This window comes from Ranitomeya variabilis, chromosome 1 (genome assembly GCF_051348905.1).
Source record: "Ranitomeya variabilis isolate aRanVar5 chromosome 1, aRanVar5.hap1, whole genome shotgun sequence".
NCBI lineage: Eukaryota > Metazoa > Chordata > Amphibia > Anura > Dendrobatidae > Ranitomeya > Ranitomeya variabilis.
The window spans coordinates 150118090-150143994 of record NC_135232.1 but is presented as its reverse complement, the minus strand read 5'-3'; the positions used below and the strand labels follow the sequence as shown (position 1 = coordinate 150143994).

The following is a 25905-nucleotide window of genomic DNA, read 5'->3' as shown; positions in this document are numbered from 1 at the left end:
CATTCGAGTTTGTTTTATAATAGTAAGTAATAGTAAGTAATAGATGTTTCTTTTGGGTCTTTTGTTATTTTGGTAGCTATGGAGAATTTTGAGATATATATTTGAATTCCAACCATAGAGAAGATATCTGAGCAAGCTATATTTAAAATAACTTTTTGGGGGGATTCTATTTCAGCCTATCATTTTTTTTCTCTATCACAATTTTGAATATCTGTGTCTATGCATTAGCGTGATGTTTACACTATTCGATATTGAGCTCCCCTGACTCTTAGGGTATGTACACACGTTGCAGATTTTGCTGCGGATCCGCAGCGTTTCTGCAGCTGCGGGTCCGCAGCAGTTTCCCATGAGTTTACAGTTCAATTTAAACCTATGGGAAACTGAAAACACTGTGCACATGCTGCGGAAAAAAACACACGGGAACGCAGCAATTTACAATCCGCAGCATGTCACTTCTTTGTGCGGAATCGCAGCGATTCTGCACACATAGGAATGCATTGATCCGCTTACTTCCAGCGTGGGGCTATGCTCACCATGCTGGAAGTAAGCGGATCATGTGCGGATGGTACCCGGGGTGGAGGAGAGGAGACTCTCCTCCAGGCCCTGGGAACCATATTTGCGTAAAAAAAAAGAAATAAAATAAAAAATAATGATATACTCACCTCTCAGCTCTGCACGCTGCCATCCGGTCACAGGGTTGCTATGCGAGCAGGACCTGCGATGACATCGCAGTCACATGACCGTTACGTCACGAAGGTCCTTCTCGCGTAGCATCTTTGGAACTGGACCGCTGCGTGCAGCGCCGAGGAGATCGGGACGTCGGAGGATGAGTATAACCATTTTTTTATTATTTTTAACATTACTATTGATGCTGCATATGCAGCATCAATAGTAAAACAAGTGCAGGAGTAAACCCGCAGCGGAAACAGCAAGACAAGCCGCGATAAATCTGCAGGGATAACAGCAGCGGTTTTGCCCGACAGATTTATCAAATCCGCTGCGGGAGAACCTACAGAGGACCCTTCCTACGTGTACACATAGCCTAAATATTATTAGTATTTTGGCCCATGGTCCATATGACCTAACATGCTACATTTGAGCACTACAGCACCTTATCATTGGTGCAGACAATAACGGACACTAGGAGCCGTGGTGGATATGCAGCTCTGGATTCACGGATGGTGAGTAAGCCACAGTTTTGTTTTTGTTGCTTTCTGAAGTATTGCAAGTTCAAGTACTTGATAGGAATTAATGAAAAAAAAATGTTAAAAAAATGTGTATCTTCATTTTTTCCTCAATTAAAAGGAAATAATAAAAAATTAAGTTTATTCAGTATTTCCATCTCTGTTGAAATCTGATGTATGAAAATATTAAATTATTTAGCTATTAGGTAGACATGGTAAAAAAGAAAGAATCAACAAAATTTCCATTTTTTTTATTGATGCACCTCCTCCAAAAATGCAATAAAAAGTAATTCAAATTTTATATTTACCCCAAAAAGGTAACATTAGAAGAGAATCACACAAAGAAACTCTCATACAGCTCTATACTGCACAAACTGTATTTTTTTTTTTACAAAGTTTAGAATTTTTTTAAGAAACTAAAATCATAACAAAAACAACAGAAGTTTAATGCCACCACCATGATACTGACCTTAAAATCATGTTGCCTAGTCATTTTTGCCACACAATAAGTGTTGTAAACAAAACCAACAAAAAACAATGAGGGCATTGGATTAATTTCACCAATTCACCTCACTTGGATTTTTTTCAGTACATTTTTCTGTACATCATATGTTAAAGTGCCCTCATATAGCTATGTTGACAGAAAAATAAAAAGTTACGGCTTTTGGAAGAAAGGGAGGAAAACATAAAAGAGAAAAAAAAATCCCCGTGCCCTTAAAGGGTTAAGGTCAATAGGGTTAATTTGTCCATACATATTTTGAAATAATAAAACTAATTTCAAACGTTAATGTAGCAAACTTTTCTTTGGTTATTATTGCATCATGTGCCATAGAATATGTCAACTTTAAGTGTGTGACATCGTGGTATAGAGAATCATGGATATTGCTATTTTACTTAAAAATAAAATTAGTAAAAGTCATGCAAAAAACAACAAACTGTGGCACTGAAGACAAGTCTTCAAATGTCTGTAGAAAAGTAGAAGTAAGTGTTTTACAGAATAGTAAAAAGTCATAGGTCATGAATTGTGACAACACAAAAATAATATTTTTCAATAAAAAATGTATATGTGTATTTTGCATTGGTGTAATTGTGACCCATAGCATAAAGTTATTTATAATATTATTTATATTGTAAGGCACATGACTTAAAAGCAATGCAAAAAATAATGGCAACATTGATTTTTTTTCAACCCCTCCCCCCCTTAAAAAGTCAATAAATTGGTAAAGTGCTGCCATTAAAACAACACATTAGCCTGTAAAATTCAGAATACAACATTTTTGATGGAAAAATAAAAAAGTTATAGCTCTTGGAATAACTTGAAAAATCCAAAAGCCCTCGATCTCAAAGGGATAATATATTTATAAATATACCGTACACATGTGATGTATTATCCATTTTCTTAGGGTAACATCTGAGTATTTCAGGCTTAGTCTGCACTCCTATGATTTGTACAATGAATGTGAAGTACTTTTGTATTTGTTTGCTCATTGGGAAGTATTTACGGTACATTACGTGTTCCTCTATAATCCTTAAGCCATAATCTCTTGATTGATGCTTAATTTTTATTTATTTATTTCTGCTAATAATGACAAATGCCCTAAAATCCCTCTGGCAGTTTTTTCATATTAAATCTGGCTGCAGATTCTTGGTAGACTGGTTTCATTGGCAAATAAAAGAGCAAAAACTCTTGTCAACCAATGTGTGAAGCCTGCATTGACAAACAAAGGCTGGTGATAATGGCATGTGTCTGCATGGTATGCGTTTATTCTAATTTTTTTTTAATTAAAGTTTATCAACCCAAAATGCTATTTAGATTAACTATCCATTAATATAGAGGCCTTCACCCCTTTCAAAATCATACTAGCACTCTATATACATGTACATGTTACTGGTACAGTGCATGCAATAACAAGTGTTATTCCATATGCAAATGAGTGGGGTTCGTGCACCCAGCCTATGGCCACATCCACTAAATTTGCCTCTGGGGGTTGCCTTGGCTTGTAAATGACAGCGCTCACTCTAAGAGCAAATACTGCCCCACGTGTATGTACATGCACAATGATGATCCCACAGAGCAACATCAAATTCATTATCACCAAATGGAAAGAACATGGTACCACAACAAACCTGCCAAGAGCGGGCCATCAACAAAAGCTACCAGCCTGGGCAAGGAGGACATTAGACAAAGAGTCCGCACAGAGACCAAAGATAACCCTGAATGACCTGCAGAGTTCCCAAGTAGAGACTAGAGTACCTGTCCATAAGCAACAATAAGCAATTCACTTCATGAAGGTGACCTTTATGGAAAAGTAGGCAGAAAAAAAACCTTTACTTGCACACAAAAATTGTAAGGCTCATTTTAAGTTTGCCAAAAGACATGTGGGAGACTTCCCAAATGTATAGAGAAAGGTGCTGTGATCAGATGACATGAAAGTTGAACTTTTTGGCCACCAAGGTAAACGCTATGTCTGGCGCCAAAACAACACAGCTCTTCACCCCAAGAACACCGTCCTCACAGTGAAACATGGTGGTGACTGCATCATGCTTTAGGGATATTTTTCAACAGCAGGGACAGGAAAAATGGTCCCAGTAGAATCTGTCAATGATTTAGGACTTGGATGGTGGTTCACCTTCCAACAAGACAATGACCCAAAGCAACACGCGAATGGCTTAAGGGGAATCGTGTAAATGTTTTGAAGTGGCCTCCTCCAAGCCAGACCTTAATCCAATTGAGAATCGGTGGTCAGACTTCAAAATTGCTGTTCACCGGAGGAAACCATCTAAATTGAAGGAGCTGGAGCAGTTATGCCTTGAAGAATAGGCAAAAATCCCAGTGGCAAGATGTGGAAAGCTCATACAGACTTCAAAGCGGCTTGCAGCTGTAATTGCGGTTCTACAAAGTACTGACATTAGGGGGAGGAGCAGTTATGCACACTGACGTTTTCAGTAATTTTGTCCTATTTGTTGTTTGCTTCACAATAAAAAGAAAAACATGTTCACAGTTGTAGGCATGCTCTTTACATGAACTGATGCAAGCCCTCAACAAAAAAAAACATGTTGTAAGGTAGGAAAACATGAAAAATGCCAAGGAGGGTGAATACTTTAGCAAGCCACTGTATTTGTGTAGTTATTCTAAAAGGCATTTTGGGGTTGACAGAATCCCTTTAAGTTCTCCTTCTCGCTACATAGCAGCCTGTCAATCACCCCACAGTCAGGGTCTGGGGAAATGCACTTTACTCATTAACAAGTAGCTATTAGTTCAGTAACTAGTAGCTAATATTTTTGTGCCCTTTTGCAGCTTGGTGTACTGTGTAGCTGTAATATGTTTCCCCGAGGCTGTGTGCACACGTTGCTGATTTTTCGCGTTTTTTTCGCGATAAAAACGCTATCAAACTGCAAAAAAAAGCATACAATATGCATCCCATCATTTAGAATGAATTCCGCAATTTTTGTGCACATGATGCGTTTTTTTTACCGCGAAAAAATGCATTGCGGTAAAAAACGCAGCATGTTCATTAATTTAGCGTTTTTTTGCGGATTTCCCACTATAAAATGCATTGGGAAATGTCCAGAAAAAAACGCGGCAAAAACGCAATAAAAACGCGCAAAAAACACATGCCGATTTCTTGCAGATTTCTTGCAGAAAATGTCAGGTTTTTCTCAGGAATTTTCTGCAAGAAATCCATCCTGAACGTTTGCACATAGCCTTAAAGAGGGCAGCATATAAGCTGACACATTCACGTTAATACATGGCTTAGTTGTATTTTTAAACTACTGTTTTAAGATGCCAGCATCTTCTTGCAGGTTATTTCCTTTGTACAAATGTTACCATGGAGTTATTTCTCAGGAGGTGTAAGTGAATATCCCAGGGAAATACAAAAGAATGAAATGAATGGTAGCACATAGATATTCATTTCGCACTTGTTACAGTGACCAATGAATAAGGAGAGTACTGTTGAAAAACAAAGATTAAAGTCACAAAATTCCAAAGGTTCCAAAGGTTAACAAAAAACTTAGAATGGTTATAGACAAACTCTTTAGTGATGTAAATCTAGAGATGAGTGCATCTCCTGAAATGTCAATATGCCAGATTTGCTGAATTTTCCCAGAAAATTTGAATCACAGTGAACAGTTTTGTGGTGAATTGGAAGTTCTCAAGAGCTTGAGTTGCCATCAAAAACGTGTATGATACTACTCTCTTTTCCTCACACACTAAACTTCACTTCTATACTGTAAAACACTTCCTGTACAGTTTCTTTAGTATTTTATGGTGTCTTCCTTCCTATTTCTATGGGCTCGCTCACACCAGCGTTGATTCTCTCATGCAGGAAAATCGACTATGGTACTGACACTCAGCAAAAATTCTGATCATAGTTTCAGTCAAGTGTCATCTTAGTGTGATTTGATTCACTTGGGTGAGAGCATCGTAGTACAAATGAGAAGATGGAGAGGATTTGGTCCATACACAAAAAATTCAGAGGCCAATTATATAACATTGGTCCGAGTGGTATCCGATAAAATATAACTGGTCCAAGTCGTATGCCAATGTGAGCGAACTCTAACTCTAAACTGTGAGCTGTAACATCATATCACTGCCCTGGTTCACCATAAATGGCTGCTGTATTTCCTGTTTTTGCTTTTATACAGGCTATGATAATCCCTACCGATTGGCTGTCCTGCAGCATGTGATGTAATAGTTACAAAGCATATTGAGGAAGCCTGTTCAAGGTGATATGATCATTCCCTGATGAAATTTTCTCTAATTTGTAAAGCATATTGCAAATTGTACAAATTCTCTCGGTTCAGTGAATTCCTAAAAAATTAACACAAATTTGACTCACTTTGAATCTAGTCGCTCATCTCTGTGTCACTCTAAAATCAGTTTGTAAGTAGTGTAAAGGGTTGTCCACTTTCAGAAAGTGTACCCCAATCTATGTAAAATACTTAAAGTACAAACTCAGCAGATACCCTCTTTGCTTCCCGTACCACCTCCCTGATGGTACTCGTATTTCTGGAATGACTGGGGGCTGGCCTTATTAGGCTGGGCAGGGGCCAATATCCATGGACCTTCCCAACCTATTAATATCAGCTCGCAGCTGTCTGCTTAGCCTTTGCTGGTTAATAAAAACAAATGAGACCCCAAGTCATTTTTTCAGGGTCTTCCCTTTTTATTAACCTGTAAAGGTAAAGCAGACAACTGTGAGCTAATAGTAATAGGCTGGGAAGCTCCATGGATATTGGCCCCTTCCCAGACTAATACGACCAATTCACAGCTGTCTGCTGTCCCTTAGCTGGTTATTAAAAAATAGGGTAGACCCTGCACCATTTTTAAAATTTATTAATTTAGTAGCTAAATACAAATACAGAAAAGTACAAATGCAAAGCACTTACTATTTCACTGACATATCTATCTATTCTAACTATATATCTACTCTATCTATTCTATTTTGACTGTTTGGGCTGTGAATTTACTGTACTTGGCTGATGAAATGTCTTGTTTCCTTTAGGATGTGTATGTAAAATTCGGACTGCACGCTCATGGTCCGTGTGCCATGTGACTTTTTTCTTGTACCCATTTTTTCTTGCAATCGCAAGACCTGAAGAATCAAGTTACCTGGTCATTTTTACCACACAGTTAATGCCAAAAAAATGAAACCCATGAAATGAGTAGTGTCATTCAAAACTAAAGCTTGTCCTGCAAAAACAAGCCTTCATATGACTGTTAATGGAAAAAAGTTATAGCTATTGAAAGAATGGGAGAAAAAGGAGTAACAAAAAAATTGTGGGAAAGTATTAAAATAAGTGTAAGGCAATATTTGTATGAACTGCGTTAATTATTATGTTTTCTGACTTTTTATTTGGATTAGAAAGAAATTAAAATATAACTGAAGAACTTACAAGTCTCTTTTTTGTTCAATCCATTTCTGATTTTGGCTTTAAAAATTGTAAGAAAGAAGGTGCAGTTTTACCAAGAATGCTACATGCGAAACAGACCCTTTTCTCTTTTTTTTTTTTAACTTTTTTAGCTCATTTTCTATGTTTGATTTGGTGTATTGAAAATGTAAACTGAAAATTGTAAATTGAAATCCACAGTCGCCTAAATCTCAATGTCCAGATGATTTCTCATGACTGAACCTTTTTGTGCTTCTCAGACGTCTTTTAATATTATTGGTTATTGTAATTATCAATTTTTGAACATATGAGGAATATATTTTTGACATTTTTGACCCTTTCAGAATTGCTAAGTTTTATTTTGCTTTTGTTTTTCAGGTACTGCTGTAAACGGTTTGGTGAATGTAGTCATTTCAACTCTTGAGAAGCGTTACGACTTAAACAGTTCCCTTACCGGATTAGTTTCAGCCAGCTATGACATTGCATTCTGTCTTTTGTCACTTTTTGTGTCATTTTATGGTCAAAGAGGGCACAAACCAAGATGGCTTGCCTTTTCTGCTCTGATGATTGGCATAGGTGCGATAGTTTTTACCATACCTCATTTTACCGCTGGAAGGTATCAATTTGGAAACAGATATAATGGTGAGTTAGGACCATTGTCACGACTCCTGGGTATTACTGCTGCGGGGAGAGCTGTGCGCCGCAGGAAGGGAGTTGAGAGCAGAGCGGCAGTGTGATGTAGTGGTGGTGTACCCTGTTGTATCTGGCCACTGCTATCTGTTATGACAACCAATCAGTCAAGGTGCTGGTTATGGTCCAGGTCTGTAGTCTTTGACACTGGATAGGAGCTGCACAAATTTCCTGATGATCCGGGATCCTTGTTAGCAAATCAAATACAGAAGTCGGAAGGTTGGGAAAACCACACAACTCCTGTCCACAGTCAGAGACTACTAATCTGGATCGTAGACTGTGAATGCGTGTTGCTCATCTCTAATGATGACTCATCCAAAAAAAAGGTCATAAATATAGTTTAATGCAAAAAAACCTTATACATAATGTTTAAAAATGTTTTGAGCCAATTCGGTTCTGTTTTCAAAATGACCAGAATGTTATAATTTTTAGAGGACTTTTAAAAAATAAAGTTGGATATATCTACATATCTACTGACTTTGGAGTTTTCTCCTTGCTGCCTGCAAGTTGCAGCAAGTTTAAATAGAGCTACATAAAAGCCGGTGGTGCTAAGATTTTTTTGCTTTTTGTTATACATGACTCGGTGAGATAATGTACTGTTAGGCATTGTTCACATTTGTGTTGGAGTTCGGATGGAAACATAATTACCAATGTATTATTTTTCCTGTCAAAAACATGAACACTGGAAAAGACCCTATGAAAAGTCAGCGGGATCTGTCAGGCACTAGTGTCACCCACAATACACCAAATAGATCACTGTATTATGATTTTGTTTGTAAAGTTTAACTACAAAAAGTCACGACGGGTTGTTAATGTGTATGGGGGAATTGGGAGACATAGCTGTCAGTTACCTAAAGGGTACGGCTGCCTTAAAGAAGTTACCAAACCACGTTTCATACCTCACCTTCCTAGACTCATGTGATATTAGCAGCAATTTTAGTATGGGGTACCTAGTTTTCAATGTGTGTCTCATAATTTTCACTAAGGATCCACTATATTTCCTTTTTTAGATTTTTGTGAAAAGTCAGGAAATAACACCAGTCAAGAAGACTGTAACGGGAAGACGGGTTCCACTTTATCCAACTACCTCTATGTCTTTGTTTTGGGCCAGCTGCTAATGGGAGTAGGAGGAACTCCGTTATATACTTTGGGAACAGCTTTTTTTGATGACAGCCTTCCAACACATAAATCCTCATTATACATTGGTAAGTACATGTTTCTGAAAAAAAAAATCCAAAATGCAGCCGAGCTGTTTGGGAGATCATTATGATTTGTGGTGGACACTACAGTTGTGATATAACGGTCCAGGACTTTACATGGGACTACAGATGAGACAATGGGTTTAGAACTCTCCCAATCTCAAGAATAAACGGGTAAAGTCACCTTCTTACTTCTCTCCTTTAATCTACATTACCTGTTCAAGCTTACCCTCTAGCTGTCCCTTTTTTATTCTAAGGCCACATTCAGTATTTGGTCAGTATTTTTAATCAGTATTTGTATTGTAAGCAAAAATCAGGACTGGGTGATAAATACTGAAGTGGTGATGTGTTTCTATTATACTTTTCCTCTGATTGTTCCACTCCTGGTTTTGGGTTCCAAATACTGATGTAAAATACTGACCAAATACTGATAGTGTGAACATGGCCCTAACCAACAAATGTGTGATTCAAAAAACAAGGGCTGGGTGGGAATACGGACTACAGGATCAGATCACACAGGGTTGGGAGAATACATAGGAGCCGTATACCCAATAGTAATTAAGACTTCAGGTAAATCCTACCACAACACAATTAAATTAGTGATAGACTGATATACAGAGAGGGGTGAATCTGACGAGATGGAGTAGTAGACAGTAGGTGGAGGTAGAGGATATTCATATGGCAGGTTGGTGTCAGTAGGGTTATTGTAGGTTTAGGCTTTTATTTTATTTTAAGGTTAGACGACATTTGAAAGTTTCGAGGTGGGGAGAGTCTGACTGGTTGAGGTAGTGATTTTCAGCCTATGATGGATGTGCAGCACAGAACAAATAAGTGAAACGGTTGCATGAGGAGCATTCCTACACTTGTTTGCTGCATTGCTTCTTCTGATCCAGTAATACATCCTAATAGGCATGCAATATATACATAACTAATTCCACCTATTAGTAAGCAAATCGGGGGAACTTTGTGACAATATTAAAGTGAACATTGACCTTGAAATAGAATATTTTAGGAGACCATGTCATGTTGAAAATCTGATCTGCAGGCAGAATGTTATAGAGCAGGAAAAGATGAACAGATTGATATGTATTTTGTGGGAACAGCTTCAGTAAAACTTGTATTTTATTCATTGAAATCCCTGGTGTTTGTATTTATGTGTCCAGTGGGCGGACATACTCAGTAACTCTCTTCCCTGTATGACTGTCAGTACAAAGATAGTTGCCAATCGCTGAGTAGGACCGCCCACTGGACTCATATGAATACAAACACCAGGGATTTCAATGAATACAAATTGTGCCGAATTCTTTCCAACAAACCTATATATTATTTACCTAAGCTTTTTCTTCTTTATAACATGCTCTTCACTGATCGGACTGCATTTACAGAGTGGCAGGTTTATTTTCACCTACCGTAACTAGGTTCAAAATTCCGAAATTTCACCTACCGGTATGTCCTATTTTATAGTTAAGGGGTTAAATTCTTACAATATCTTTCTTGCAAAAGGGGATATTCCAAATTCTGTGCATAGCTAGATGACATACAGGCTACCTGCTGCTGCCGCCACTAGATGGCGCTTAGGAGCTTTCCGCATACAGTTACGTCAGAGGTGGCTGCTCATAGCCAGAATGATATCTTTAAAATCAATGGCTAGGGATATTTGGAGCTATATATTAGAATAAAGAAGCTGTGACCCATGTAAAGAAGTGTTAGGAAATCAAGCAGCTCTGAATTCTGGATATAAAACAACCTGCTGATAAAAAGTGGATATTCACTAGGCCACAGACCCAGTATCACTATGCAAACCATTTATATATCTTTTCACTGCTGATAACACCTTGAAAGAATTTTATATAATATAAAGGGGGCATATGTACTGACGCTTGACAATGGGAAGATCTCACAACATCTTTTTCAGATGACTAGGTAAGGTTTTATGTTTTACATGTTTCATTCAGCATTTGAAACATTAGGTTACATACACATATATATATATATATAATACATACATATACAGTATATATTTTACTTTTTGATTCAGACAATGGTTTGTAAAGCGTTGCTGCCGTTCTTCCAGCTGTTTTGTGGACTAGTAGGTGACCTACTTCCTACTGAAGATTTTCTGTTTATGCAATTCAATTTAAGACTCGCATTTCTGCAGGAGCTGCCAGCAAACAACACCTAGAAACTGAAATACCAGATATATAGTGAAATACACAGTATAAAATATTCATTAGAACATACTCCAATAAATATTTACAAAGGTCAAGTGCACATATCGCAGCTTATCTTCCTTATCAATGTGTATTATCTTTGTGAACTGTTGTTCTTATACAATAGATCAAAGTTAGTCGGACCTGCTGATTTCTAAGTGAATGGTCACAGATCTTATCCAACTAATGTGTGTGGTATTATCCTTTATCCACTGCTGAAATATTCCCATCCCTTTTGGTCATTGAAATAAACATTCACACGGTCATTTTAGCTTGTTTAACTTTTTCCTACTTGATTTATGCTAAAGTTCACACTAGGCGTTTTGAATACATTTTTTAATGCTGATTTTCAGCGTTATTTTACAGTACCAGCAAAGCCTATGAGATATTAGAAATCTCATGCACACAGCCAAATCAGATCTCATACTTTGCACTATTGAGGGCCAATAGCCTGAAACACCGTGTCTGCAAATTGAGCTTCTGATTTGGCTTTTATCCTAAGTCATATTGCAAGACTCGTTAAAGGGTTGATTGTGACGTGTAGGATCGCTACTTCCAACAGGTGGCGCTATAGAGTTCAACTCCTCTTTCTTTCTGAAGAGGCAATTTGCATACATGCACGCACATTGTTTTTTTTTGTCATCAGTATTTTGTGCTTTTCATGGTTTTATGGTCATACTGCATGTCACTTCTTTCAGTGTTTTTTCAGCATTTTTCACCCATTGAAAGTAATGGGTAATGAAAAAAAGCAAGTAGAGCAGTATATGAAACCCATTTATTTTTGTGATTTTTCCAGACCATCTTTTCTTTGTCACCTGAGATGTCAGTTGGGATTAGTACAGTTTAATTAAATTAGTGCTGCGTAGTAAACATTGGCCGACCAGGGTGTGAGCTTGACAAATGCCTGTGGCTGACCTAGGTAGGAGATTGAACAATGCCTGAGCTACTCAACGGCAGACCAAAGTGTGAAAGTTAAACAGTGTCCTACAATCTTAATGCTCTGCCAGGGTCTTACATACACTATTCCAGACCAATTCACCTCCCTCAGCTGTTACATTTCTATGTGTAGTTTTTCATGAACCCATGTGTTGGTGACTTGTGTTCATGCTTCTGTGGTGGAATGAAAGCTGAACTTTGGGATCCTGAAAAAGGTAGCAAAAGCAACACCAAAAAATGCACCAAAACATGCATTTTTGATGCTGCTTCTTTTCTGCCAAGAGTGCAGGTTTTTCTGCAAGTAAAAAAAGTAGCAAAAATGCCTAGTGTGAACTTAGCCTGAAGAGGTATTCCTAGCTCCAGGATCCTATCCCAATATGTAGTAGGTGTAATGATGAGAATATTAGAAATACCTCTGTTCTGTCCTCACTAAATGAGGCAGGCTCATGTAGCTATCCAGTCAGCTAAACCGCTATACCGGGTCCAATAAGGAGACTGTGGTTGAGTCTGTGCTTTATTAAACGTATTGGTATATTGATGCGGTGAAACTGTGAACAATGATATACATGGAATCAGTACATGGTATAGAACGATACATACTACACATGATAAACATTATGCATTACATTTAGAAGGCTAGTAACTGAACTAGGAGTGCAACTGGTTAAGCTAGGCTAATATAGAGCAGAAATATCTAGAGAAAAAACAGAAAGACATACCGGCAATGCAATCGCAAGGGGAATGAAGTGTAAGCGTCTTCCCTGGAAGGCAAACTAGAGGAAGTGAATGAAAACTGGAGGGAAATGTGGGCTGAGCTACCATAATGCATTGCAAAGGAGGATCAGACATAAAAAATACATAGCAGAAAAATAGAACAGTCAACATATCTCTGACCGCTAGAGGGAGCCAAAGCACTACAGATGAATAAAGGCATGAATATATCAATACTGTATACTGAGAAACTGCGATTATGCAAACAAATAATTGGAGGCAACAAATTAGATGGCGGAGACAGAACACTCCCCGTCTGACATCAATGGATGTCACTACTCCTTTCTTCCGAAGGCAACAATAGGACCAGTTCAGATACCGGTCTGGAAAATGTCTTAGGTTCATTCCCTTTGGTCATCCTTAGTTCAACTTTGCGGACATTGCCATCCTTGCTGGGGAACGTTGCGGTAACTAGACCAAGTGGCCACTGGTTCCGGTGAATTTGACAGTCCTTCACAAGAACAAGGTCACCTACGTTCAGATTAGGTTTAGTAGATTGCCACTTCGTACGTGGCTGCAGAGTAGACAAATATTGTTTGCGCCACCTGTCCCAGAAAGTATTTGCAAGACTTTGTACCTGTCTCCATTGGCGCTTGTAGAGGTCCTTAGCATCGAATCCTCCTGGAGGGGCACTGGACAGTCCCGTTTTCTGGGTAAGTAGAGTAGCTGGAGTCAATAACAAGGGCTCCTCAGGGTCGTTAGGAACTGGAACCAGGGGTCTTGCGTTAATTATAGCTGCAGCTTCTGCCATGAAGGTGATGAGGCTTTCATGGGTGAGCCTCGCTGCCCCTTCTTGAAGAAGAGTGGAGTCAAGAATTCTCCGTACTAGACCAATCATTCGCTCCCAAGATCCTCCCATATGTGAAGAATGAGGTGGGTTGAATGACCATGTGCAACTTTGGTCACTGAGGAACCTCTCAAGAGTCTTATAGTCTAGATTTGAAGGTATTCCCAATTCCTTTGCTGCACCGACGAAGTTGGTACCTCTGTCTGAGCGTATGTGCTTGATAGGACCACGGATGGCAATAAAGCGTCTTAAGGCATTGATGAAGCTTGACGTGTCGAGGGACTCAATGACCTCTATGTGGACGGCTCTGATTGACATGCAAGTGAACATGACTGCCCAACGTTTACTATTGGCTTGGCCGCCTCTAGTACGACGTGTAACAACTGACCAAGGCCCGAACACATCGAGACCAACGCTGGTAAAGGGAGGGTCTGGGCTGAGTCTATCTGCTGGTAGGTCAGCCATGTTTTGAGTTTGAGTCGAACCACGAAGCTTACGGCAGGTAATACATTTGTAGATGACACTACTGATGAGTCTCTTTGCACCAACGATCCACACACCGGCAGACCTGATGGCTCCTTCAGTAAATAGTCTTCCTTGGTGCTTGACCAGATTGTGGTAATGTTGTACGATTAGGTAGGCAACATGACATTTTCCGGGAAGTATAAGAGGGAATTTCTCCACAAACCCCATCTCAGCTTCTTTGAGTCGGCCTCCTACTCTCAGTAGGCCACTGTTGTCGATGAATGGGTCGAGTTTTCTCAATACGCTGCTCACTGGTATTGGAGCTTTGTTGATAAGACATTGGATTTCTGCAAAGTAGGATTCTCTTTGAACAGTGAGGATGATGTGATTTCTAGAGAACTCTAAGTCGGAGGTAACATATGTATTTTTACAAAGATGCCAACCTTTACATTTTTCTGTGCCACAAGTTCTGGTGGTCTTGAATGAGCGAGCTATGAGTCAGGCAGGTAATAGCTCGAGTAAGTGACTTCCAACTTGAGAATCTGTCGAACCTGCAAGATCCAAGCTGGATGACAGAGGTCATTGTATGAAGTGTAGACACCTGAGGGCGGATTTCAACATCTGAGTCCTCTCCTACTAGTTCAAAGGTGTCTGGAAAACATTCCTCAATGTGCAATAATTTTGGTCCTGACAGCCACGTTGTGCTTCCTAGTCGACTTGCGTCAACTGCTCTAGTTGCATGATCTGCAGGATTCTGGTCTGTGGGTATGTAATGCCACTGCTTTGGATGAACTGATCTCCTGATTCGTAGCACTCTGTTATTGACATAAACGTAGAATCGCCTGGTTTCGTTGTGGATATATCCCAGGACTACTTTGCTGTCCGAGTAGAACTTGGCCTGTGTCAGGTCGATATCCATTTCGGATGTGATGAACTCTGCTAACTCAATGGCTAGGACTGCGGCACAAAGCTCTAACCTGGGTATAGTGTGCTCTGGTTGTGGTGCGAGTTTGGCCTTTCCCATAATGAAACCAATGTGGCACTGACATTTGGAATCTACAGTTCTCAGGTAGGCAACAGCGGCAATCGCTTTGACAGAAGCATCTGCAAATACGTACAGTCTTTGGCTTTGTATTTCAGTAGATGACACAGGGGCGTATGGTCTTGGCACATTCAGGTTGGAGAGTGCCGCTAACGAGTTCTTCCACTCTTCCCACTGGATCCTCTTATCAGGTGGCAGAGGTGCATCCCAGTCAGATGTTTCCCTAGTTAAGTCTCTTAGTAGGGCCTTGCCTTGTATAGTAACAGGAGCTGCGAAACCCAAGGGATCGTACAGACTGTTGATGGTAGACAGGACGCCTCTACGTGTGAAAGGCCTTTCTTCCTGGTTGACCTGAAAGGTGAAAGTGTCTGACTGTAGATTCCAGAGAAGCCCAAGGCTGCGTTGCATTGGTGCGGGGTCTGACCCCAGGTCCAGGTCTCTGAGACCATTACATAGGTCCTGAGAAGGGAACGCTTCCATGAGTTCTTGGCTGTTTGAGGCTATTTTATGAAGCCTAAGGTTCGAGCAGGCAAGCATGTCCTGGGCTCTCCTGAGAAGACTGATGGCAGTCTCAATTGAAGGCATTGCTTTGAGACAGTCGTCGACATAAAAGTCCTTTTCTATGAATCTTCTGACATCTTCTCCGTATTCTGCTTCTCCTTCCTGAGCTGACCTTTTGAGTCCGTAAATGGCGACGGCAGGGGAAGGACTGTTGCCGAAGATGTGCACTCTCATGCGGTACTCTGTGACTTCTTTAGTAGGATCATTGTCTCTGTACCAGAAGAATCTTAGGAAGTTCCTGTCTCTCTCTCTCACAAGGAAACAATGGAACATTTGCTGGATGTCAGCGATGAAGGCAATGGAATCCTTACGGAAGCGCATAAGTACTCCCAGCAGTTTGTTATTGAGGTCTGGTCCTGTTAGTAGAACGTCATTTAGGGAGACATCATTAAATTTGGCACTGGAATCGAACACGACTCTAATCTGGCCTGGTTTCTTAGGGTGGTATACTCCGAACATGGGTAGGAACCAGCATTCTTCAGAGTCTTTGAGAGTGGGAGCTAGTTCTGCATGACAGTTTTCAAAAATCTTTGACATGAAGGAGAAAAAGTGATCTTTCATCTCTGGTTTCTTTTGCAGATTACGTTTGAGAGAGGAGAAACGTTGTAATGCCTGATTTTTGTTGTTCGGTAGACGTGGTCTGTGGGTTTTGAAGGGAAGAGGTGCGACCCAGCTGTTGGTCTCATCTTTAACGAGTCCCTTGTCCATTACCTCTAAGAACAACTTGTCCTCTACCGAAATTGCCACTTAGTTGTCCTGTTTAGTTCTCTGGAAGACTGTGCACCCTAACTGATCCTCATAGCTTCCCGACACTATACTGCTGTCGTGAGTAAAGTCTATTAAATGATTGGGCAGTTGGATGCTGTGTGGCAGTTCCCTGACATGGAACTCATTGTTACAAGGTTGAAACAGAGATGGTCGTCCTTTCTCCAATGTATTTGTCAGCATGCTTGTCACAGAAGATGGGGCGTGCATGTGTCCCAAGCATACGTTGCCAATTATGACCCATCCTAGGTCTAGCTTTTGGGCATAGGGAGCATTGTGGAGTCCATTGATATGACGTCTCACTTTATGAACCTGCAGGATATCTCTCCCCAACAGCAGAATTATCTGGGCCTGATGGTCGAGTTCTGGTATAAGGTGTGCTATTTGCTTTAAGTGAGCGTGATGGATTGCTACATCTGGCGTAGGGATTTCAGATCTGTTGTCTGGGATCTGGTTACATTCGATGATCGTAGGTAGTGGTAGGCAGAATTTTCCGTCTAATGACTCGATTTGGTAGTCTGTAGCTTTCCTGCCTGCTGTTGTCACAGTACCTGCACATGTCTTTAATGAGTAGGGAGTGCTTGGCCCTTTGATGTTGAATAGGTCAAAGAAAGTTGATCTAGCCAAGGATCGATTACTTTGATCATCCAAGATAGCATACAGTCTTACAGCCTGGTCTCTATGGCCTTTTGGGTATACTCTGACAAGGCATATTTTTGAACAGGACCTACTGTCTATTGTCCCTTTGCAGACCTCGGTACATTGTGAAGTGATCTCTGGCGTAGCTGTATCAGTGTTCCTTTCCTCCCCGCCATGCTCACTGTCAGCTGGCGTGTTTTGTGCACTCCATGGAGCTGGGCCTGGGTGTAGAGCAGTGTTATGGTCTGTGGTGCCACATTCTGTGCATTTTACACTGACCTTGCAGTCCTTGGCGAGATGAGTTGTGGACGAGCAGCACTTGTAGCAGATACCGTTCTCTTTCAGGAAGCTTCTGCGGTCTGGCATAGATTTTCCTCTGAAGGCTCTGCATTTCAGGAGAGGATGAGGCTTCTGATGAAGTGGGCACTGCTTGTCAGGGTCCTGCACCTTTGTCTCTGATTGGGAGCAGCCAGCAGACCTGTAATTAGAACCTGGAGAAGAAACATAAGTCTTGTGTACTGCCACAGATGTTCTGCGTGGATTTGCAGGTGGTGACGGTGTGGCATATGGCATTGCAAAGTCAAAGCTGGGATCGTTTCTAATTCTCGCTTGTTGGTGTATAAAGTCTACAAAAACGGAGAAGGGGGGAAATGGAACACTGTGTTTGTATTTGTACGTGGAACCATGTGTGAGCCACCTCTCCTGTAGATTGTAGGGCAACTTCTGGACTATAGGGTTAACACCTCTGGCTGTGTCGAGAAATGCAAGTCCCTGTAGGTCGTCCTCGTATTTGGCAACTTGGACTTCCTTTAGTAGGTCGCTTAGCTCTCTAAGTTTCTGGAGACCTTTGTTAGAAATTTTAGGAAAGTCATCGATTCTTTAGAACAAGGCTCTTTCTATTACTTCTGCTGAGCCGTAACACTCATCCAGCCTCTTCCAGATCTCTTTGAGGCCGGTCTCAGGGCGGTTTATATTAATGTCTCTGATCCTTACTGCGTGTTTGACTGACTCTCCTCCCAGGTATTTGACTAACAGGTCTATCTCTTCCCTGTGTTGTAGCCCCAAGTCTCTAATGACATTTTGGTAGAAGCTTTCCAAGCTCTGTAACCTTCAGCTTGGTCAGTGAATTTCATGAGTCCCTTGGCAACCAGTTCACGTCGTGTGAAGAACTTGGCAAATTCTGTTGTGAACCGGTTGTCGGTGGAGTACACTGGTGATGGATCGCCCTGATAGTGATGTGAGGTGCGTTCATACCTGTTAGTGTCCTCAGGGTGGCGCCAGCCGGTGTCGTATTGCTTCGGTCTGACGTACGGTGTGTCAGCAGGGTGATCCACGTTGGTTACCTGGTGAGGGGCAAGGTAGTCATTAGCAGAGTCGTTTTGTCTCACATTTTCGAGTTTGTTTCTGTCCTGGAGCTGAGCCTCGTGGTGACTCTCGCTCACTTCGCTGGAGACGTCGTATTCTCGTTCTGGTTCAGGGTTATAGTTTGGATCAGGAAGTTCATTAACATACTGAGATGTGCGTTGTGGTGTGTCTTGTAGTGGAAACTCCAGACTTGACGTACTGCTTTGGCTATGCAGCTTGGGGCTTTGCGCGGCTTCTAGCGATTCCGCTTCAGCGAGGGCTGTGGCAGCTTCCCTTTTTGCTGCTAGGCTTTCTAAGGCGGCATCCACACGTGCCTTTTCTAACTGCATCCTTCTCTCTTGATCGGCTCTCTCATGATCTATGCGTGCTCTCTCTAAGCGTGACCTTCTCTCTTCATCATCTAGGCGTGCTTTTTCTAATTTAAGTTGCATCTCTTGGTCAGCAAAGCTCGCTCGTATTTTGGCGGCTTCAGCATTTGCGCGGGCAATGGCAACCGCGCTGGTGATGGATGTTGTCTTTGAGGAAACGGAAGTAACAGATCTTGTTCTATGCGATTTGTGAGACATGGTGTCTTGGGAAAGTGCTTGGCTGTGCAGAGATTGCTGTAGCTGTATTTAGTCTCTGAGTAGCCGGTGACTTGAATCCCACTAGTTGGATGGCTGCCGTTTCACTGTTCTGTCCTCACTAAATGAGGCAGGCTCATGTAGCTATCCAGTCAGCTAAACCGCTATACCGGGTCCAATAAGGAGACTGTGGTTGAGTCTGTGCTTTATTAAACGTATTGGTATATTGATGCGGTGAAACTGTGAACAATGATATACATGGAATCAGTACATGGTATAGAACGATACATACTACACATGATTAGTGTTGAGCGATACCGTCCGATACTTGAAAGTATCGGTATCGGAAAGTATCGGCCGATACCGGCAAAATATCGGATCCAATCCGATACCGATACCCGATACCAATACAAGTCAATGGGACTCATGTATCGGACGGTATTCCTGATGGTTCCCAGGGTCTGAAGGAGAGGAAACTCTCCTTCAGGCCCTGGGAACCATATAAATGTGTAAAAGAAAGAATTAAAATAAAAAATATCGCTATACTCACCTCTCCGACGCAGCCGGGACTTCAGCGAGGGAACCGGCAGCGTTGTTTGTTTAAAATTCGCGCTATTACTTGGTTACGTGAATTCCCGGCTTGTGATTGGTCAGGTCGGCCATGTTGCCGGGACGCGGACCAATCACAGCAAGCCGTGACGAAATTACGTCACGGCTTGCTGTGATTGGTCCGCGTCCCGGCAATATGGCCGCCCTGACCAATCACAAGCCGTGACGTCACGGGAGGCTGGACACGCGCTCATTTTAAAATGGGCGCGTGTCCAGCCTCCCGTGACGTCACGGCTTGTGATTGGTTGCGCCGCGGTCAACCAATCACAAGCCGGGAGGCTGGACGCGCTCATTTTAAAATGGGCGCGTGTCCAGCCTCCCGTGACGTCACGGCTTGTGATTGGTTGCGCCGCGGTCAACCAATCACAAGCCGGGAGGCTGGACGCGCTCATTTTAAAATGGGCGCGTGTCCAGCCTCCCGTGACGTCACGGCTTGTGATTGGTCAGGGCGGCCATATTGCCGGGACGCGGACCAATCACAGCAAGCCGTGACGTAATTTCGTCACGGCTTGCTGTGATTGGTCCGCGTCCCGGCAACGTGGCCGACCTGACCAATCACAAGCCGGGAATTCACGTAACCAAGTAATAGCGCGAATTTTAAACAAACAACGCTGCCGGTTCCCTCGCTGAGGTCCCGGCTGCGTCGGAGAGGTGAGTATAGCGATATTTTTTATTTTAATTCTCTCTTTTACACATTTTAACATTAATGTTGTTGCGATACCCGATACCCGATACCACAAGAGTATCGGAATCCCGGTATCGGAATTCCGATACAGCAAGTATCGGCCGATACCCGATACTTGCAGCATCGGAATGCTCAACACTACACATGATAAACATTATGCATTACATTTAGAAGGCTAGTAACTGAACTAGGAGTGCAACTGGTTAAGCTAGGCTAATATAGAGCAGAAATATCTAGAGAAAAAACATAAAGACATACCGGCAATGCAATCGCAAGGGGAATGAAGTGTAAGCGTCTTCCCTGGAAGGCAAACTAGAGGAAGTGAATGAAAACTGGAGGGAAATGTGGGCTGAGCTACCATAATGCATTGCAAAGGAGGATCAGACATAAAAAATACATAGCAGAAAAATAGAACAGTCAACATATCTCTGACCGCTAGAGGGAGCCAAAGCACTACAGATGAATAAAGGCATGAATATATCAATACTGTATACTGAGAAACTGTGATTATGCAAACAAATAATTGGAGGCAACAAATTAGATGGCGGAGACAGAACAACCTCTGATTAGAAATGTAGTATAGTTCTTCTGATTCACTTTGTCACTTACCCAATGTGCAGAATTTTGCAGTAGCTTAGGTATCCATGAATGCAACTCATATAGTGATAGTTAGTTGTTAGTGGTTGTAACCATGGATACTTAAAGGGGTTGTCCACTACTTTCTATTAACCCCCCATTGTATCCCCCCTGGGCCCCTAATGATTTGTGTAAATACCTTCCGTTGCCGTTTTCACCTGTGAGCGGCGCTATGCTGGCGGCTGAGTCCGGGTCACGTTACCCCCAGGCTGCAGCCGCCGCTAATTTCCGCCGACGTCACGTCAATTTCCAGACTCTAGAAATTGACGTGACGTCATGAGCAGGCTTGATCAGCCTCCACAGACAGCGGTCACTCATCAAGAGTGACTGGGCTGTGGGTGGCGCTGGGGGCTGCGGGTGGGGCTAGGCTGGGCTGGGATGGGCGGGCGTGGGGGTATGTCTGGCGGCACCGGGATGTGTGGGCACTGAGGGTCTGCATGCCGGTGCCGGGATGTGCGGGCGGTGCTGGGGTCTGCGGGTGTGCGCGATCGGTCTGCTGGCCGTGCTGGGGTCTGCTGCTGGGGGGGTGTGGTCATTGGTGTGTGTGTCTCTGTGTACAGGCATCGTCCGATAGAACTACAAGTCCCAATGCCTGCAACAGTGACAGTGAGTGACACATTAGCCAATGATGGGACAGTAGTAGTCCCATTATCCGGCTAATGTGTTGAATGTAAAAAAAAACTACAAACACACATATACAGTACATACAACATACATACATACATACATACAGTACATACAGACATTCAACATACACCATGTGACATGGAACATGTGACATGTAACATGCAACATGCAACATGTGGCGACATGCAACATGTGATGACATGCAGCATGCAACATGCAGCATGCAACATGCAGCATGCAACATGCGACATGCAACATGTGACATCATGCAACATGCAATATGCAGCATGCGACATGCAGCATGCAACATGCAACATGTGACAACATATGACATGCGACATGCAGCATGCAACATGCGACCTGTGACAATAGGCGACAACATGCACCATGCGACATGCACGTGCAACATGTGACAACATGCAACATGCAGCATGCGACATGCAACATGTGACAACATGCGACATGCAACATGTGACGACATGCGACATGTGACATGTGACAACATGCGACATGCAACATGTGACAACATGTGACATGCTGCATGCGACATGCAGCATGCGACATGCAACATACGACATGGAACATACGACATGCAACATACCACATACAGTACATACATTGTTATGATCCTTAGTGGCTGAGGATCGCAGATCTGACCAGCTAAGTAACTGAACATAGAACGAGCTCTAGGGAGGTGGTAACTGGACTGACCGCAATCCTGATCCTATCCAATACACACTAAAAGTAGCCGTGGAACATTTCCTGAAATCCTAGACGTCTCTTCACGGCCTGAGAAACTAGCTACCCCTAAAGAGAGAAAGCAAGACCTCACTTGCCTCAGAGAAAATACCCCAAAGATATATAAAGCCCCCCACAAATAATAACGGTGAGTTAAGGGGAAAATACAAACGTAGAAATGAAACAGATTTAGCAAATGAGGCCCGCTAATCACTAGATAGCAGAAGATAGATAGGAAACTGTGCGGTCAGTAAAAAACCCTTATACAAAATATCCACGCTGAGAGTTCAAGAACCCCCACACCAACTAACGGTGTGAGGGGAGAAACTCAGCCCCCTAGAGCTACCAGCAAGCAAGGAATCACATATTAGCAAGCTGGACAGAACTCATCATAAACACAGAAACATATAGAACGCAGATGAGCAAAATATGAACAAACAGAAACTTAGCTTCTCTTGGAGAGACTGATAACGAATGTAGACAGGAGGAATCAAAATAGCACTAAATACATTGACAGCAGGCAACAACTGAAAGTCCAGGTGAGCTAAATAGGGAACCAACTAGCAGATGACGAGACAGCTGATCCCAGCCACAGACCCGCAGAATGACAAAAAGAGCCACCAGAGGGAGCCCAAAGACAGCACTCACTCAGTACCAGACGTGACCACAAGAGGGAGCCCAAGAACAGAGTTCACAACAATACATACAGTACATACATATAGACATACAGTACATATAACATAGAGTACATACTCACCATCACTTGTCACTTTGATCCCCGAAGCCAGTGTCACCTCTAAAAAATATTAAAATAATAAACAAACACTATACTTCCTGATCCACAGATATCCAATTAAAACGAGTGTCCCACGACAATCTCCCATGGAGAGCAGCAGAATCAGCTGATGTGACCGCTCTCCAGGGGCTCCAGGAATACAATGATGGAAGGTATCCTTCCACAATGTATTCCCCACAATGTATTCCTATGCCCCTGTGAGAAAATAGTCCCTAGTCTCACTTTTGGCATTGCTGTGTGAGAAAGTTCCTACGCAGCAAATGCCATCAAGTGAGACCAGTGTACTATAGTAACCTCTCATTGATGCACTGCAGGAGCCATTGTCTCCTGTCAGTGTGTCACTGGAGGGCCTATAGAGCAGTGACATCACCCGATGACACTGTTCTATAGGAGAGATCGTCGTGGGACCCTCGTTATTAATTGGACTACGGTGGAAAGTGAGTATATGGTTTATTATTTTACGTTTTTTGCAGGTGCTAAAGTATGGTAAGTATGGTGAAATTAAGAATAATAAAATACTTTTTTCTGGCTGTGTCTGTTTGTTTTTAACTCTTTCACTACTATAGGATTAATAATGGAGAGGCGTCATATTGACGCCTCTCCATTATTAACCCGGCTTAATGTCACCTTACAATTACACAAGGTGACATTAACCCTTTATTACCCCATATCCCACCACTACTCGGGAGTGGGAAGAGAGGGGCTAAGTGCCGGAATTGATGCATCTCACAGATGTTCTGGCTGCCAAAGGTCTCCAGAGTTGTGCAGTATAAGTCTCTTTTAGGGCATACCTCAGTTACCGTAGACCTTAATAATTTCCCCTAATATATAGGATATGAAACCACATTAGAATTAAGACTTCCATGATGCTACCGTAACTGTATAATTCCAGAAAATTAAATTACGTTTAACAGTAAGTAAAAAGAAAACATTCTAGAAACTGTGATTTTACTTTATCAAATTATTTTTATTAAATAGCATTAAACTGTAGAAAACATAAGGTTATGTTACGGTTATGTGACACAACGCATACAATAAAGTTGTTTTTGCAATTTTCCTAATTGGCATAAAAAAAAAGAGAAAAGAATAAAAAATATCTATGATGAGATTGCATTTTTGTGTGTTATTTTGTGCATTTTTGCAATAATAAAAAAATCATATAAATTAAACAATAAAAAAGGTGTGCAATATGTTCTTTATTCCAGGCATTGCATATGGGATGTCCGTAGTGGGCCCTGCTATTGGATATTTAATAGGAGGACAACTGCTGAATATTTATATCGATTTTGAGAAAGTAGATAGGTGAGTATTAAACCTACAAGTTTTAGATCACACACCTACTCCTGTGACTTACAATTTGGAGGATATGTAGATCTGAAATATACTATATGGAGAATTGGTGCAGTAGGCAATAATAAGGGCATGTTCACACATGCAGTTTTTGCAGAGTTTTTTTCTGCAGCAAAATTCAGTCTATTGGCAGGAAAACCGCATTGTAAAATGCACCCTTTTTTTTTATTTTTTCTGATAAGTTTTTACTTAAATTTTCTTATTTATTAGAATGGGTGAAAAATAATGTTAAAACAATGAACAAAAGCACATTTAAAAAAACCCAGAAGTTATAAGGATGCAAGGAAAATAATATAAGCGTATGCATGAGATTTTTGGGATCTCATTAATTTTGCTGATACTGTAAAAAGCAGTGTTTTTTCAGCAAACATACCCTAATAGCATTGGTTTAGTAAAAAAAATCATGGTGACGTACGAAGAAGAAGAAAATGAGGTCCCCTTATGTCTCACAGATTAATGCTACAATTTCCTTGATCTCAGAAGAGTTGAGGTTTAGAGGAATAAGTAGTAAGTTCCTTTTATTTGATACCCATAGGCATTGCGTTATATAATTTACTTCCTCTTTAAACTTCTTACAAGTCTCACTGTTCCTCAAAAAGACTTCATTTTTGTCTAGGAAGATAGCTTTCTATAGATAGACCTCTACAAAGCTGCTCCTTGCCCATCAAACTAAAGCTATTTTACTTTTTTACTGGGCTCATTCTAAGAAAAGCAAATAAACTCTGGTTGTAATGAACCGATTTTGCCGCGCTCCAGCGATTCCCTTTGTTTTATCTGACGCCAAACTCTGGTCCCAACTGCTATGGTGAACAGTGTGGGTCACTAGAGGGCACTCTATTTAATTGCTATCAGTTGCTTTATGATTTCCATCCATAGAGGGTTCACCTGCTGCTTTTTTTACGTTTCTTTGATTCACTGACTGACTTTGCTTCTCCTCTGTGCCAACCTGAATCACATATGGATTCCTAATTTTTAGCTTTTTAATTACGATACTTACATTCCTGTGTACTACACCTTGAATACTCCTCCTCCTTGCATTTTGCTACTGGCTAGCCTTGATAATATATGTTGTATTTTCCTTTTTGCACTGTACCTATCAGTGCATCCTGATGGTGAGTTATGGAATTTTCATAATCTACTTAAAGAGGTTGTCCTGACAGATCTCCACCTGCTTCCTGTTGGTGTCTATATGCTGTCTCAAAACGCAAAGAGACTAATTCAACAAAGCTTTTGTGCCAAAAAACTGTCATAAAACATTTTGAAAAGTCACAATATTTTTGCGCAGCAACAATTTTTGACGTTTTGGTGTTTTTTTCAGCAGTAACAGTGCTGGTATTTCTTATGCCAGAAATATTACTGCAGTCGCAAGCCAAACAGAAGATATGTCAAATCCAT

At 41.4% G+C, this 25905-nt stretch overlaps 1 protein-coding gene across 1 annotated transcript in view; it reads left to right on the top strand.

Moving 5' to 3' along the window:
* The window catches only part of SLCO4C1 (solute carrier organic anion transporter family member 4C1), a 136325-nt gene that overhangs the window by 29848 nt on the left and 80572 nt on the right, over positions 1-25905 (top strand). The window contains exons 2-4 of the mRNA XM_077289742.1: positions 7455-7718; positions 8777-8971; positions 24366-24462. Coding sequence (XP_077145857.1) covers positions 7455-7718; positions 8777-8971; positions 24366-24462 — 556 coding nt within the window. The remainder of the gene's footprint in view (positions 1-7454; positions 7719-8776; positions 8972-24365; positions 24463-25905) is intronic.